The sequence below is a fragment of the Oreochromis niloticus genome, linkage group LG22 (genome assembly GCF_001858045.2).
Source record: "Oreochromis niloticus isolate F11D_XX linkage group LG22, O_niloticus_UMD_NMBU, whole genome shotgun sequence".
Classification (NCBI taxonomy): Eukaryota; Metazoa; Chordata; class Actinopteri; order Cichliformes; family Cichlidae; genus Oreochromis; species Oreochromis niloticus.
In genome coordinates this window covers 20,932,910-20,949,649 of record NC_031985.2, presented here as the reverse complement: position 1 = coordinate 20,949,649, position 16,740 = coordinate 20,932,910, and the positions used below count along the sequence as shown (strand labels likewise).

Below are 16,740 nucleotides of genomic sequence, written 5' to 3'. Positions count from 1 at the left end.
TGAGGGATCTGGAAGGTCACTGATGTATTTTGGTCCTAAACCATTCAGAGCTTTATAGACCAGCATCAGAACTTTAAAGTCTATCCTCTGACGGACAGGCAGCCAGTGTAAAGACCTCAGAGCTGGACTGATGTGGTCCACCTTTTTGGTCTTAGTGAGGACTCGAGCAGCAGAGTTCTGAATAAGCTGTAGCTGTCTGACTGATTTTTTAGGTAGACCTGTAAAGATGCTGTTACACTAATCAAGCCTACTAAAGATGAATGCATTGACTAGTTTTTCCAGGTCCTGTTGAGACATCAGATCTTTTATCCTTGAAATATTCTCGAGGTGATAGTAAGATGGAACCTTAAGGAAAGGTAGTATAACTTTTTTACCCAAACTTTAATCAATATACATACAGATAAAGACCAATGAACAGAGAAAAGCAAACAAAGCTGACTTTTTCCAAACAGATTTGAGCTTGAAATAACTACATTTATTAATTACAAACTTTATTACAACAAATAGAAATATTAACCAGGGGTGGGGGCTTTCCATCCTTAATTAAACATGCCAAATTTTATTTCCTTTAATGTCACACAAAACACAAACACATGTGGCAAAATCACTTTTTACCACGTCTAAGGTGTACCCTGCCTCTTGCCCTATAATAGCTGGGATAGGCTCCAGCTCTTGAATTGGATAAACAGAAGAGAGTGGATGGATGGTACTGCATGTAGCTGTTAAAACAGTGGATCAACAACTTCAGGCTACGTGTGTAGCTGTTAAAAGTTGGACTCACCATTACGACTTCCCATAACACTACTTTCAGTCCTGTAAGTCACTGTTTAAACAGTTGCTATTCACCTGTGTACTGCTCTCTAGTGGCCTGATGCTTGTATTACATACAGAGTAACATCCCAGTGGGGTTTCTCATGCTGTGTGTGGTGTTTTTCAGTCCCAACTCCATCCACTGAGGAAGATCATGTAACAAGGTTAAAAGCTGAGGAGCTGTCAGACTTCTGCTAATGGACTTTTCATCCATCAATGTAAGGGCATATCAATATAATTTATTGGTGCTTTTCATATTTTAATTTGTCATTTCAACCACATAAAACACTTAAGCAGACACACATTAGAGGATAAAACTGATTAAATTAAGGTGAGGAACATCTTCCTGCATAGCGTTACTGTGATTTAAAGAGCGGCTGATCTAAAATAAAATGCTTAACTGTCATGTTTCTGGTTGTTTTGTGTAGTTCTATTCAGCTGAGAAGGTGCAGTAGATTCCCCAGTGATCACTAGTGTAGCGGCCACAGTCCAGCTTCTCCAGCCCCACCAAGGCCATGTGATCAGGGGCCAGACGAGGGACTCCACGTTTGATGGCTGGGCGGAGGTAGATTCTGTCAAAGCGGAAGCGAACAGGAAAGGAAGCTTTCTTGTTGGTGTTAATAGTGGTGTCCCACGTGTAGCGGCAGTGCTCCTGCTTGCCCAGTTGCTCCCACACATCACAGACAGTTGCAGGCAGGCCCACCTTGGGTACCTAAGATGGCGCCAGAGAAAAGAGTTACTGTGATTACTTGTTACAAGATTACTGGCTGTATGTGAGTGGAAGGAGCTGTGTCTGACCTCCGCATCCCTCAGGTTTGTGTCTCCCCCAAACACGACGGTGACGTCATCAGGTGCACGTTTAAACCTCCACTTCACCACATGCAGCTGATTCATACGCTCTTTTGAATTTGCCTTACCGCTCTCAAGGTGGGATGTCATCAGGCACAGCTTCTGGCCGTCAACGATCACCTGATTTTTGAAAAAGAAAATGTTCCTGAGCGTCATGTTCAGCAGAGCTTATGCACACAAAGAAAATATCAGAGATGATTTTGCACACACCTGAGCGACAAGCAGGTTCCTCATCATCTTAGTGGTGCGATAGGGTACTATCTCACTCTCCACCAATGTGACTCGTGACTTTTTCAGCAACATCCCTGTGAAGTAACCTTCCTCAGCACCTGGTCAACACAAAAGGAAGAGGACAAAAAACAAAAGCTATTTTAAGTCCACTGACAGGTAGGTTCTCATTTATACCAGTGATCATGGGCTGGGGATTTGAAAAGGAAACTGCACATTTACATGAGTTAGAGCCATTTCTAAAAAAACTCATCCGTTCAAGTTATTCAAATGTGTCACCATTTTGGATCTTCTTCCAGACCTTGGAAAAATTGTCACAATCTGAGGAAAGGATATTAGTTATTAAATTAAATTAGTGAACCCGATTGAGAGTGTGCTGACCAAGAAAGAAGCCCCTGCTCCAAAATCCACACTCTTAAACCTTAAATTTGAGGCTGCCCACATGGGCAAGTCAAATTGTTTCTGGTCAAATGTTTTATGGTCAGGTGAGAGAAAAGGTTGAGCAATTACAGGAGGTATGTGTGAAGGAGTAAAGATGAGACTTTCAAACCTAGAAACACCGTATCAGCTGTCAAGCATGGTGGTATCATCTTGCTCTGGGGCTGTTTTGCTGCCAGTAGCATTGGTACATTGTATAAAGTAATGGAATACTGAAGGAGGAAGACTACAAAATTCTTCCAAAAATTCCCTAAATTCTTCAAAGGATCTGCAATAGTGGAATTCACACCTGATGGTGTGAAAGGAGGAAACACTTACAGAGCACAACACAGAGCAGACAGGCTGCTTGTTCTTGGGTGTATGATAACAGGGTGCTGTAGTCAACAAGAAAGAAAAACTGACTTCATTGTGTCAGTTAAAGCTGACATCAGCAAGAAAATAAAACGTCCCTGGTAACAACTGTAAGGTAGGGAGGGGTTTCCTCACACAGGAGAAGATCCCTGACTGAAAGAGTAACTGAAAAATAAGACAAAGCTGAAGAAGAACTGCCCACTGAACCGCTGATCATGTACGCATTATAACCATGATGTGCTACAGGATGTGGGAGACGCAGGCAGCGGCCGTGAGAAGGAGGAAGAAGATAACAAGGAGAGAGAAGAGAACATAGAGGAACAATGAAGGCTGTTTTTAGTGTGGGCACACATGAAAAGGTTAAGGTTAAGAAAGGGTCCTGAGCATCACAACATCCCAGCAGCAAAAGTATTAACCCGCTTACTAACACAAAAACACACACACACACACACGCGCATGCGTGTAATGAAGACCAGCCTACACTCATAAACATGCCATATCTGTCATTACTGTTAAAATTGGAAAACTTAACAGACACTTACTACCAAATGACACTTAGTGCTGACCGAGACCTTGCAGGACAACAGGTTGATTTTTTAATAGACCAGTGCCTCCAATTAGTGATCAGTCAACAAATTTAGTGGTAATATGTTAGAATTATAAGACGCTTTCTAATGATTAAACAACACGTGAGATTAATTATATAAAGGAAATGATCTTTTATAATAATCTTTAAAACGTGCATTTCTATTGTTAACATGCTGTCCTGTCAACTTGGTGGGTTAAGGTTTGACATGTAAACTAGATGACTGCCATTATTTCAGGGAAAGGTGATTTATTTCCATCTTGCAGATGATTAAATGAGTGCAATGACTCCAACAGACTGTTGATTTTCCTGTTTCTGACAAACATGTGAAATTTGTACCATGACACACACACACACACATCTGATTACATGGAAACAAACGCGCTGCATGTAACAGCACATGGGTCAGAGGGAACTGATGAGCAGTTTGAGAAAAAATGGTACAGAGGTACAAGAAACTGAGAGGATATGAATAAACAGTGTGTATTTAACAAAAGATGAGTAATGCTCACTGACAAAACTGTTTTTATAGAATCCATGACAGCATTCCACATGCTTCTCTTTCTTTAATAAAAAAAAAAAAGTTTATTTATAAGATTTTAAGGGCCAAGGGTTCCTTCCACTGCTTTGCATTTATCACGCAATGAGGAAATAGATGGACAAATACTGCCTAGCTTTGTTTTAGAGAAATGCAAATGATGAAGGACTTTGAACTGTATAAATTGTAATCTGGCATTAACAGAGCAGTCTTTAATCCTCTTCAACCCATTGGCCCATAAAGCGTCTGATATCTCTACTTCCATGTCCTTAACCCAAGCATCCCTGATGTGGTATGTAGGTGCTGTAAGGGTAAAAAGTGAAGTAAACTGGCTGATTAGGTGTTTGGAAACAGGATTTTTCAATCAAATTATCACAGAACTCACTATGAGCAGGGGGCTGGTCCAGATGGGAGAAAGAGTGTTTAACAAAATACCTGATTTGTAAGTATCAAAATAAATGAGCAGAGGGAAGCATACATTTTGATTGCAGCTGAGCAAATGAAGCAAAACAATTGTCGATGTAGAGTCCTTAATAGTGTGACAAACTCATTCTGACCAATGCTTATAAACAGGGTCCATCATCCAAGGTAAAAAAGAAAGTCTTTGAGTTATGGGGGCAAAAATGGATAGGTCTGGAAGGAACAAAGCACCTAACTTGCTTTATGATCCTAAGCTAATGACCTAGGACAAAATTTCCTAAGAAGTTTGGAAGGTATGTTTGGCTTAGAATAGCATCAAGCGATGTACCAAAGCTGGATTTAGCGCTGTGCGCCTCTATAAAAGGCCAGGCTGGACCGCATCCCATCTGAACAGCAGGAACAGCTAAAACATTATTCCAGAGGTGGGTTTCTGCAAGTGTGCCTTCACAATTCTATGGGATCTATTTGCTCAGAAGAAAGACATAATGATCGAGTCGACAGTTTTAAAAAACGGTGATGTGAGAAAGACGGGTATGTTTTGGAAGAGATGAATAAATTTAGGAAGTACAACTATTTTAATTATATTGAGACATCTAATTAAAGAAAGTGGGAGAAATGTCCATTTATCTATCTTAGCTTTAATACTATCAATGAGGTCCTTAAAGTTCAATTTAAATAGTAGCCAGAAAGTCACTGGATATGCCTACAATGTCAGAGCTGTTCCTAACTGCAATGGCCAGAGGCTCCATAGCTTAAAGCAAAGAGCAGGGGGGACAAACAGCAACCCTGCCTAGTCCCTCAGTGAAGTACAGACAGATGTGACTTCATTCTGAAGGTCTTTGTGGATGATTCGCCGTCACACAACCCAGACACCAGTGAAAATAAAGCAGGATGTGCAGTGTTCACAGAACATCTTAGCATTAGGCTCATTATCATATCACTATTCAGCTCATATTGTTGAGCTTGTACCATTAAAACAAGCAAGTGAAATCACTTAAGATCAGTCACCATTTACAGTAATTCTGGATAAACACATGGGGTGATACTTGATTTTGGTATATCATGGAAACAATAGTTTTTAACTGATTCAGGGAAATCCATTGCACATGACAAACTTGTGGCCGTAGTGCTGGATGCCTGATTACTCCAATAAACTAGAGCTGTTTGTAAATGTGAAGTTCATAGTAACTCAAAGACTCTGTTTTTCTAGGCAGTTCTAGAGCAGATGCAGTGGCAAAGCCAGGAGTTAAACAGATTATGGAACTAGACCATAACATGAAAACACACTAACTTCATCTCCTAAAATTGAAGCAAAGCTACTCCAGAGGACAAGCCCTGATATTGCCCAAGAAGCAATGTAACTAAGATTTTTCTTTTTCTCATTCTGCTAATGATGCTAAATTGGCACATGGGAAGGACCATGTGTCAAAAGGAGGGACGGTACAACAAATACAACTTACACAAGAAAAGGGATTCCAGATTTACTTAGCAGCAGCAATTTAAATTTTTTTAAATTGTTCAATTACTTGTGTATCTAACAATCAATGTACAGGTATTAAAACTCGACAGGTACAATATCTATGCCAGATAAGCCTTTTGATAATCTATAAGTAAAGGTCACTGAACTCAGGTTAAAAACTGAAAGTAAAAATATCGCTTGGTGTTTGTTGATATGCTCTCAAAATGGTTGGAAATTTTCCTTTCCAGTAAAAGAGATACAGGTGCAGTAGCCAAAGCCTTACTGCAAGAAATCATCCCAAGGTGAGGAATTCCAGACTGGGTGCTGATCAGAGATCTTTAGTACCACAGTAATAACGCAAAGGGTTGAAGGATTTCCATGTTGACGCTGAGGAAGACAACAAGGGTTTACGACGTGCTCTGCCCTTTCAACCTTCAGCTGCGTTGGAACAAGAGTGAGGGGTGAAAGAGCGCCCTCCTCCAACGTGAGTGTGCCAAGCTTCAACTCACTGACGTGCAGAGTGAGACTCTGAGTCACCCAGGAGTGATCAGCAATGAAACGTAGATAACACCCGATTAAACAGTCAGGCTGGTTTTGCCTGAAAGGTTCAGTAAGTTTTTCAGTTGTGGTGGTTATTGATGTGACTTTTCTAATAATTTTACTGATGATATACATCTACATGACTCTCCAAACGTCACAAACACAGAAAAGCTGTATATGAATTGCTGAGTTTCAAACTCTTTTCTTGTCCTGATGTTATTAAAAGTAAATACAGTAATTAAAGTATGCAAATTTCACAGATACTTGACTAACAAATTACTCGTACTCATTCTGTATGGCAGCTAGACTGCTTCCTGACACATAAGAAAGCTGTGCATTAGATCCTCATTACCCTAGTAAATATAACAACAGCTGTACATTCCTTTGTCATATCTACTGAATTCTGACACGTCACCTGAAACCCTAAAAATAGACTTTTGTGGTCATTCCACTTCATTAAGGGATTTCACTGGGCCTCAAACATGCTTCGAGCACCCAAAGGATGAACTACTTCTTTCAGAGCTAAATGTGACTGACTGTTTTGTTTTCCCCTGTGACACCAGCGATGTAGGCACAGTAACTGCATAGATAGAAAAATGCTGATCTGTCACTGCTGCAAAATCCAGATCAAAAGTATTTGATGTACGGCGGCTGTGTGGAAACACATGGCAGCTCCTGGTTTTACCTCAGACTTTGAGAGGCATTGGTATCAAAGTTAGATCATGGTTTGTTGTATTCATTTATCCACCGGTTCAGTCACAGGCACTATCCCCTCACAGTAGAGTTCCAAGGACATCTTTGAAGCTGACTCTAAAGTGTTTGCGTGCCACGTCGTAGGTGGCCCTGGACAGGTCACTGATAAGTACAAAGCACACAAGCAAATTTACACCATGGCAACCTTTCTTAGAACATTTGTTAGACACCAACGATGAAGACAGATGGATATGAAAACAAATGGATGTAAGAAGTCTCATGACATGGAAAAATAGAACGTCATGAAAGGAGGGCGTGTCTGATGTTTGGTGATGTATGTTGTACCTTCATCCCTAACAATATTGCTGCTAATGGTTGTTGTACAGAAACGGTCTGTAAATTAGAAACACTGGCTGATGGATTTAATGATATAGTTTGATAAACATGTCTCACACCAAATGGTTTCCTTAACTCGACAACAGTCTCTCATAAATGAATAAATTAATTTAACTTTAAAGCTGTCTTTCTGCAGTTGAACAACTAATGCTGTTTCATATTTCCATGTGTAATCTGATAGTTTTTCCTTTGTATTATTACTGCTATGTTTGCATACAAATTTTACACTCCAAGAGCAACTGAAAATAAACAGAAGGGTGGAGACTCAGATGAAGAAGAGCAGGTAGGTGGTGAAAATCCAGAGAAAGGTATGCTTAAACAGCACTTTTAAGAGAGAAAGGTATCACACCTGGCTGGGAATCCTGGAAGAATGAGTCAAAGGATCTGCATTAATGGGACTCACACCTGTCGGTGTGACAGGAGGGATTTGTTAGAAATTCGTTTTTTGATAAAGCTTCTGTTTAACATTAATTGTAATGTATGACAATAATAGAGTTGATACACTCCTTGTTAAAAGGATACAAGCATTAACCCCACGGTGTGAAGGGTGAAGTAAGAGGGATAGACAGAGTTGAGTGTAGAGGTAGGAACGGGTTTTCTCCCACAGGATAGGATCCCTGACTGGAGGTTAATGACCGTGCCATGGGGAAGGACACAGCGGACAACAAATCAGGGGGCGCTAAGTCTAAACCACGGCATCTCCCCATTAATAGACAATTGAAAACAATTCCTGTTTTCATGTGTCTAATATATACTTTGAATTATGAATTGTACTTCGCTTCTCTGTGTGCAGACTGTGCTGGATGTGAGAGAAAACCAGGAAAACCAAAACAGGCCCAAACTACTGAGCTTCTCTAAAGTTTATTCCATAGCCTGTGTAATAAGCTGGTAGTTTTGGTTAAACAGTCAGGTTTTGTAAAAACAGTTAACAAAGAACACAGATGTTATTGATATTGAGTCCCTAACAGCTCTCTTCATGTGTGACACTACGTGAAACCAAAGCAGATCAACTGCATTCAGCCAGTAATCACTATTTGATCACTCATACCTGTACTTTTCCTACCCGTACCTTCAATCATCAGGTAGCTGACAAGCCGCTTCTTCAAGAAATGGACATAAGGGTCAATGAGCTCCTGCAGGAACACCACATCAGGCTTGTACCTGCATTTATAAAAACCTACTTTAATCATATTAACCGTCACATATATGCAGCCTTCAGCAAAATGTTGCATCTCCAGCAACATTTTCCTCCAAACGATGCCTAAAAGTGTGAAAAAAGTAACACATGCTTACAAGTTTAAATATTTAACCAGGCCTATGGAACGCTCTGGAAGGTTTTCGAAATCAAGCCCATCCACATTCCAGGTGATCAGGGACAGTTTAAAATCCTCTTTTTCTGAGGGTTTTTGTGTGGCATCAGTACTGACAGCAGGACTGGCATCTGGACTGTTGGCTGGACTGGCAGCAGGACTGGCAGCAGGACTTGCAGCAGGACTGTCATCAGCCAATTCCATCCTGCAAATTTTTCACACAGTCAGTCAATGAAAACACAAAGAGTCATAGGTAACCTTCACCACACGTAGGAGAACAGACAGCAGACTTACCAGTCATCTGGAGTAGTATCTTCACCACTGTGTGTTTCAGAGTCACTCTCCATGTCGGCTTCAACAAATTAGTTCAAGGCTCTCTGAAAGAAAAGTGACAGGAAGGTTATGCTTTCTATTCATTTACTATAACGTTCAAAATGGCTTGGCTGCAAATACACGCAGGTAGTCTCTCAGTATGTTTATTTGTGTCTTTGTGTCCTTGGTTGCAAACAAATATGGTTCAAAGTATGCTTTGAACCATAAAGAAACAAAACTCTTCCGCCTGGTATCGTACCTCTGTGTTTCTGTGAAGTGAATCAGTCATCGACAGTCTCTCCACTACACCACAGATCAGCTCGACAGAGTCTCGAGTTTACCTGCATACATCCTGTTCACTCGGTCAGCTGATTGAGGAAACACGCCCATGTAAATTAGTGATACAGTTTAGTTAGGAGCAAACCGCCTGACTAAACAGCACACTGGCCGACAGAGACGACCATTCAGTGAAAATGACGATCTGCGGATGCAACATCTGGAACACTCAGAGTGGATTTCAACAAATATAACCAGTTAACCTGAAAAAAGTGACTGTCTGCATTTAAACTGCTGTAAATGACTTGTTAGCTTGTGTGAATTACATGTCAAATGTATCCCTCGTGAATGATATCAGGTCATCTTGAGCCACAAACAACATTAATAAGTGGACAAAAAGCGCTGTATTGGTAATAACGCAGGTACAATAACGAGGTCATAGATTCTTCCATAGCATGTATTTTTTTATTTTATAAATGACCCCTTTGTAAATCCTGCTCACGAAAGCATATTTACTGATGTAAGTAAAGACATTACACATAATAAACAAAATCACTTTTTACCATGTACCCTGCGTCTTGCCCTCTTACAGCTGGGATAGGCTCCAGCCCCTGAATTGGATAAACAGAAGAGAGTGGATGGATGGTACTGCATGTAGCTGTTAAAACAGTGGATCAACAATTTCAGGCATACGTGTGCAGCTGTTAAAAGTTGGACTCACCATTACGACTTCCCATAACACTTCTTTCAGTCCTGTAAGTCAGTGTTTGAACAGTTGCTATTCAACTGTGTACTGCTCTCTAGTGGCCTGATGCTTGTATTACATACAGAGTGACATCCCAGTGGGGTTTCTCATGCTGTGTGTGGTGTTTTTCAGTCCCATCTCCATCCACTGAGGAAGATCATGTAACAAGGTTAAAAGCTGAGGAGCTGTCAGACTTCTGTTAATGGACTTTTCATCCATCAATGTTCCAGTTCATATCAAAACAAAGACATTGTAATTTAGTGGTGCTTTTCATATTTTAATTTGTCATTTTAACCACATGAAACACTTAAGCAGACACACATTAGAGGATAAAACTGATTAAATTAAGGTGAGGAACATCTTCCTGCATAGTGTTACAGTGATTTAAAGAGCAGCTGATCTAAAGTAAAATGCTTAACTGTCATGTTTCTGGTTGTTTTGTGTAGTTCTATTCAGCTGAGAAGGTGCAGTAGATTCCCCAGTGATCACTAGTGTAGCGACCACAGTCCAGCCTCTCCAGCCCCACCAAGGCCATGTGATCAGGGGCCAGACGAGGGACTCCACGTCTGATGGCCGGGCGGAGGTAGATTCTGTCAAAGCGGCAGCGAGCGACAAAGGGAAAAGTTTTGTTGTTGTTGGCAGTGGTGTCCCACGTGTAGCGGCAGTGCTCCTGCTTGCCCAGTCGCTCCCACACATCACAGACAGTTGCAGGCAGGCCCACCTTGGTCACCTAAGATGGCGCCAGAGAAAAGACTTACTGTGATTACTTGTTAACAAGTTTACTGGCTGTATGTGAGTGGAAGGAGCAGTGTCTGACCTCCGCATCTCTCAGGTTTGTGTCTCCCCCAAACACAACGGTGACATCATCAGGTGCACATTTAAACCTCCGCTTCACCACATGCAGCTGATTCAGACGCTCTGCAGTATTTTCCTTACAGCTCTCAAAGTGGGATGTCATCAGGCACAGCTTCTGACCATTGACGATCACCTGATATTTGGAAGCGAAAATGTTCCTGAGCGTCACTTATGAACATGAAAAAAATATCAGAGATGATTTTGCACACACCTGAGTGACCAGAAGGTTCCTCATCATCTTAGTGGTGGGGTAAGCTACTATCTCACTCTCCACAAGTTTGACTTGTGACTTTTTCAGCAACATCCCTGTGAAGTAACCTTTCCGACCACCTGATCAACACAAAAGGAAGAGGAAGATGGAGACCTTTAAGCTTTGGTTCCCCTTCAAATCACATCTTTAGTCAATGATTTATTTATTCTTTGAGTATTAGTTCCTAGCTATTCTGAGTTTTGTTATCCATGTTTCTAGTTCTGTTCCCTGATTGATCTTAGTTCCCTTGGTGATCCCCGTTTTCCCTCTTGTGTCTCTGTGTCTGCATATGTTCCCTGTCTTGTCTAGTTAATACGTCTGTAGTCCTGTTCGCATGTTTTTCTCTCTGTGTTTTGTCCTTTTGCCTCTCCAGTCTGTTGTGTGTTTCCATGTCTTTTTATTCCCAGTCTCAGTTTTCATTGTGTCCTATCTCCTTGATTACCTCATGTGTACTTAAGACCTTAAAGTTTGTTCAAGTTTTACTCTGCCTTATCTTTTGTTAAGTTTGCCTTTTGCCAGCTAATAAAGCTGTGTTTTGAGTTCAGTTTGTACGGCAAGTCCTTAATTTGGGTCCACGAACCATTTGCCACACAGCTGTCCCACAACAGTAATAAGCATGTAGTCTCAGTACAACAGTCAGGTTTTATAAAAACAGTGAAGGAAGAACACAGATGTTACTAATATTGACTAAAGTCCTTAACAGCTCTCTTCATGTGTTACATGAAGTCAAAGCAAAGCAGCTCAGCTGCATTCAGCCATTAATCACCATTTGATCATTCATACCTGTGTCTTTCCTACCTGTATCAATCTGACATACTGTACCTTCAATCATCAGGTAGTTGACGAGCTGTTCCTTCAAAAACTGGACATAAGGGGGAACGAGCTCCTGCAGGAACACCACATCAGGGTTGTACCTGCATTTATAAAAATCTACTTAAATAATATTAACTGTCACATATGTGCAGCCTTCAGCAAAATGTTGCATCTCCAGCAACATTTTCCTCCAAACGATGCCTAAAAGTGTGAAAAAAAGTAACACATGCTTACAAGTTTAAATATTTAACCAGGCCTATGGAACGCTCTGGATGTTTTTCCAAATCAAGCCCATCCACATTCCAGGTGATCAGGGACAGTTTAAAATCCTCTTTTTCTGAGGGTTTCTGTGTAGCAGCGGGACTGTGAGCAGGACTGGCATCTGGACTGTTGGCTGGACTGGCATCTGGACTGTTGGCTGGACTGACAGCAGGACTGGCAGCAGGACTGTCATCAGCCAAATCCATCCTGGAAGTTTTTCACACAGTCAGTCAGCTAAAATACAAAAAGTCACAGGTAAACTTAACCATACATAGAAGAGGTGACAGCAGACTTACCAGTCATCTGGAGTAGTATCTCCACCACTGTGTGTTTCAGAGTCGCTCTCCATGTCTACTTAAGCAAATTAGTTCTCTCTCTGAAATAAAGGTCACAGGAAGATTATGCACTGTTTAAGTCATAAAACACACACACACACACACACACACACACACACACACACACACACACACACACACACACAATTAAAAAGGGTTGAAATATGGTTGAAAGTATGTTTACATGTTCTAGCTCCACCCATTCTATCAAGGTTTAATATTTTTATACCAACCTTAAATAAACATACATACAGAGAAAGGCCAATGAACAGACAAAGCAAAGAAAGCAACAACAGAGGTTCAGAAAGTATCACAATATGTAAATGTAAGCAAGTCATGAGAGCTTACTTTTCCAAAAGGATTTGGCTTTGAAATAACTACATTTATGAATTAAAAACTTTATCAGAAAAATTAAAAATATTAATGAAAGAGGGGAAGAAAACGTTTCTGTCCTTAAAGAATTGTCCAACATTATTTCCATTAATGTCAGTAAAAGCATTCAAAAAAGTTGATTCTGTTCATCTGGACGTAACGTTTTCAGTGGGAGAAATGTTTCGTCACTCATCCAAGTGACTCCTTCAGTCTCAGCTGACTGCAGGTTTCCCCCAACCTTATAAACAGTACATTTGTATAATGACTGAAACCAGCCCACTGAAGGAACAATGGGCTGTGAGGTCTGCAGTCACAGCATTAATTGCACGTGAATGATGTACCCTTAGGCCCCCTCCTTGATTCAGAGAGGATCTTTCCCTTTTCACGTAAATGGCCTCCTTGACTCCGGCTCAAACCAGCATTCCTCCCTGTCCAGGATGTGTAAATCCTCATCATTGAAAGAGTGTCCACTGGCCTGTAGGTGTAAATAGACTGCAGAGTCCTGGTCTGACGAGGCAGCTCTTCTGTGTTGTGCCATCCGCTTCGCCAGAGGCTGTTTGGTTTCCCCGATGTATAAATCCTGGCAATCCTCCTGCACTTAACAGCGTACACTATGTTACTCTGTTTGTGTCGGGGGACCCGATCCTTGTGGACCAATTTTTTCACATTGTGTTTTGGGGTTTAAAAGCCACAGAGATGCGGTGTTTAGAAAAAATGCATCACAACTGTTCCGATACTCCTGACACATACAGGATCACTACAGGTTTTCACTTAGGCAGCAGTTGTCCTTCTCTCCTGCATCGGCTGGAGCTTTCTTTACGTGCTTTCCCAGCTTTGACAAAAGTCCAGCTGGGATAAACACATGTACTCAGGGCCTTCTTGATGTGATGTTCTTCTGCTTCCCTGGCCGTTGTGTCTGTGGGGATGGTTTTCGCTCTGTGTTGTAGCATCCTGATGACATCCAGTTTGTGCTCCAGTGGATGATGAGAGTCAAACCTTAGATACTGATCCGTATGCGTAGGTTTACGGTACACGTCAGCTTTTAGATGTCCCCCATTACTGATGGAAATCTCACAGTCTAAGAAGGCTAACCTGCCACTTTTCATATTCTCCCTGGTGAATTTGATGTGTCAGTCCACCGAGTTAATGTGATCCGTGAAATGTGGTACATCCTGAGATTTGATTTTCACCAAGGTGTCATCCACATACCTGAACCAATGACTTAGTGGTGTTCTAGGGTAGGATAGCAAAGCCCTCTTTTTCACTTCTACCATGTAGAAATTGGCCACAATGGGTGAAACTGGGGAACCTATGGCACACCCATGTTTCTGCCTGTAATACTGCAATTTTATGTGAAATAGGTGGAATTAAGACACAGTTCCAAAAGCAAACACACTTGGTCGATGCAGAGAGTGCTCCTGTTGTTGAGGTTGGAATCATCCTGTAATCTCTTACGAACTACCTCCAACACTTCCATGACTGGGACACAAGTGAAGAGAGATATAACATCATACAAGACCATTGTTTCATCTGCCTCAATAATGACATCTCTCACCTTCTCAACAAAATCCAAGGTGTTCTGGATGTGGTGTTCAGAGCTGCCTACCAACGGGTTGAGGATTGAAGCCAGAAACTTTTAGATGTTATAGGTGACCGCAGTGGCGGTCCTAGCCTGTTTGGCGCCCTGGGCGAACACTCCCTCTGGCACCCCCCCCCACCCCACACACACACACACAAAACATGTATGCATAGTATGCAAACGGCTACCAAACAACCATCATAATTCGTCATACAATGAGAACAGGACAAATCAACAATTGACAATGACTAATTAATATTAAAATCTGTAACATAATGTATTGTTTGGAGTTTAGTCTGTTACTGTTACTATTTTTACCATTTCTTCTTGGGGCAACTGTAACCCACATTATTTCCTTAGGGATTAATAAAGTATTCTGATTCTGATTGTTTCAGGATGACCTGCCATTATCCAATGACACATCTGTTTACCTGTATCATTTGTTCGTTTCTTCTCCTCTTCTTTTCTCTTTTTTCTAAACTGAGGACCTGATGGCTTTGAACTTTTCTTGTCCATCTTCCATTGGTTTTAATTTTGCACTCCAGTATGAACACCCATCCCTCAACCAGAGGATCACCACAACATAACCTAATAGACCTACACCTTAGTTCACAGATTAACTTTGTCTAGGGTGTATTTCTGGGATTTCACACAACCCAGGATTCAAATCATGAATACATAATGGGCTTGGATTTACAACATTATGAATGAAATGTGCTCTATTTGGAAGCAGCAGGTCTCCCTCCCCTTTCGACGGGTTATGTGTGAGACTTTAAATCATCAAACTGTAAATTATAAATTTTAAATTGTTATTGATCCCTAAAGTGTATATGTAACTGGAGCCTCGTCGTCTCGTCTCTCTATATACTGGACTGTATGTAGCGGAGATGACAATAAAGTTTACTTTGACTTCAGCAGCGCACAGGCGCACCGAGGGCTCTCGCGCTCAGTTTTCGTGTATAGAATTTCGAAAAAACATCGGTGCAAATTATAAGTCTGTATCATAATGTCCGGTGTTTTCGTGTTTGTTGTTTTGTTTTTATTTTGTTTTATTTTGCGAGTTGGTTATTAGATGCTGCTCCAGCCAGCCAGAGAATCCCCCGCCGCCCCGCCCTCTCTCCTCCCTGTGCCGCAAGCAGCAGGCGCACCTCGCAAACGGAGGGCGCCCTTACTCCCAGCAAATGGGCGATAGAAAACCGATCGGTGCCTATGACATTCCCAATATGCGCTGGCTGCCGTCGGGGCAGCATGAGTACGAGCATTTTTTTTTTTTTTTTTTTTGCCGATGCCCGTGATGCCGCCCCCCATCACGATGCCGCCCCGGGCAACCGCCCGTGTCGCCCGTATCTAAAACCGCTACTGGGTGACCGAGTTGGTCATACAGACAGCTGGTCTTGGTAGAGGGGTCCAGGAGGGGAATGATTGAATCACAAGTCCAAAAGGCATTTTGAAAAGTGAAGCCCATTTATTTTTTCACCAGACCAGAAGACAAACACTTCTGGCCATCACCCTCCACAGACAGATTCCAACACAACTTAGCCCCAACACAACACTAAGACCACATGTGCTTAAATACTATTGGAATACACCATAAGAAATTTCAAAGGTTGTTCTATCTCCATTCATATTTACAAACCCCCTAATGCCCAAGCCCCATTCTGTACGTGTGGATATTAATTCCAGGTAGACATTAATATTACATTTGAATCACGTTGTTGCATTAATTCTTTGGTTGCTCTCAGGCCATTAAATACCCTCTGAACTACAGCTGAAAGAGTAAAAACTAAAACTGTGTTATGCAAATTTAAACCTGAATAGGCTGCTTGATTATAACTCTTTAGATTCTCTGTGCCTGAATGTCAGAGTTATGTTTATAAGTTTGTTAACTTAAACAACTGGCAAGTTTTCCGACTTCTCTTCCCGGCATTAATAGGCGGAACTTCTTTTTTTTTTTTTAATTGTAGCTCTTTTCCAGTCTTATTGACCAAAATAACTTTCAGTCTGCAATATGTGCGTAACCTCTTCATATTTTAAATCATTTAATTCATATATATATTTAAACTCTTCTACCTGGTATCATACCTCTGTATTTCTGTAAAATAAAGCACCAGTCGACAGTTTCTCCGCTACGCCACAGATGAGCTCGACAGATTTTGAGTTTACTTCCGTATGTTCGCTCCGTCAACTGATTCAGGAAACACACCCATGTAAACTGGTGATAGTCACAGTTCAGTCAGGAGCAAACAGCTTGACTAAACAGCACACTGGCCAACAGAGACCACCATTCAGTGAACAAATCTGCAGATGCAACATCTGGAACAGGC

The 16,740-nt window shown here is 41.4% G+C and overlaps 1 protein-coding gene across 3 annotated transcripts; it reads right to left on the bottom strand.

Moving 5' to 3' along the window:
* Window positions 1-453: 453 nt before the first annotated feature.
* LOC102081942 (tyrosyl-DNA phosphodiesterase 2) lies at window positions 454-16,611 on the bottom strand. 3 transcript variants are annotated; one of them, XR_003216026.1, is made up of 12 exons: window positions 16,499-16,611; window positions 12,427-12,506; window positions 12,104-12,337; window positions 11,879-11,970; window positions 11,018-11,136; window positions 10,769-10,939; window positions 9,928-10,681; window positions 9,770-9,817; window positions 9,190-9,298; window positions 8,913-8,995; window positions 8,602-8,823; window positions 8,431-8,469 (listed from the first exon to the last, which is right to left on the bottom strand). XR_003216026.1 is itself a non-coding variant. In XM_019350449.2 (9 exons), the coding sequence occupies exons 4-9, from the start codon at window positions 8,963-8,965 to the stop codon at window positions 1,241-1,243; spliced, it is 939 nt and encodes a 312-aa protein (XP_019205994.1). In that variant the 5' UTR covers window positions 8,966-8,995; window positions 9,190-9,298; window positions 9,770-9,817; window positions 9,928-10,402; the 3' UTR covers window positions 454-1,240. The 3 variants fall into 3 exon arrangements, 2 of the variants coding, with proteins under 2 accessions (XP_019205994.1, XP_025758342.1); XM_019350449.2 differs by lacking the exons at window positions 10,769-10,939; window positions 11,018-11,136; window positions 11,879-11,970; ... (1 more) ...; window positions 12,427-12,506; window positions 16,499-16,611 and adding exons at window positions 454-1,522; window positions 1,609-1,779; window positions 1,870-1,988 and having other exon boundaries at window positions 8,378-8,469; window positions 9,928-10,402; XM_025902557.1 differs by lacking the exons at window positions 8,431-8,469; window positions 8,602-8,823; window positions 8,913-8,995; ... (1 more) ...; window positions 9,770-9,817; window positions 9,928-10,681 and adding an exon at window positions 454-1,522.
* Between the last annotated feature and the right edge of the window lie 129 nt (window positions 16,612-16,740).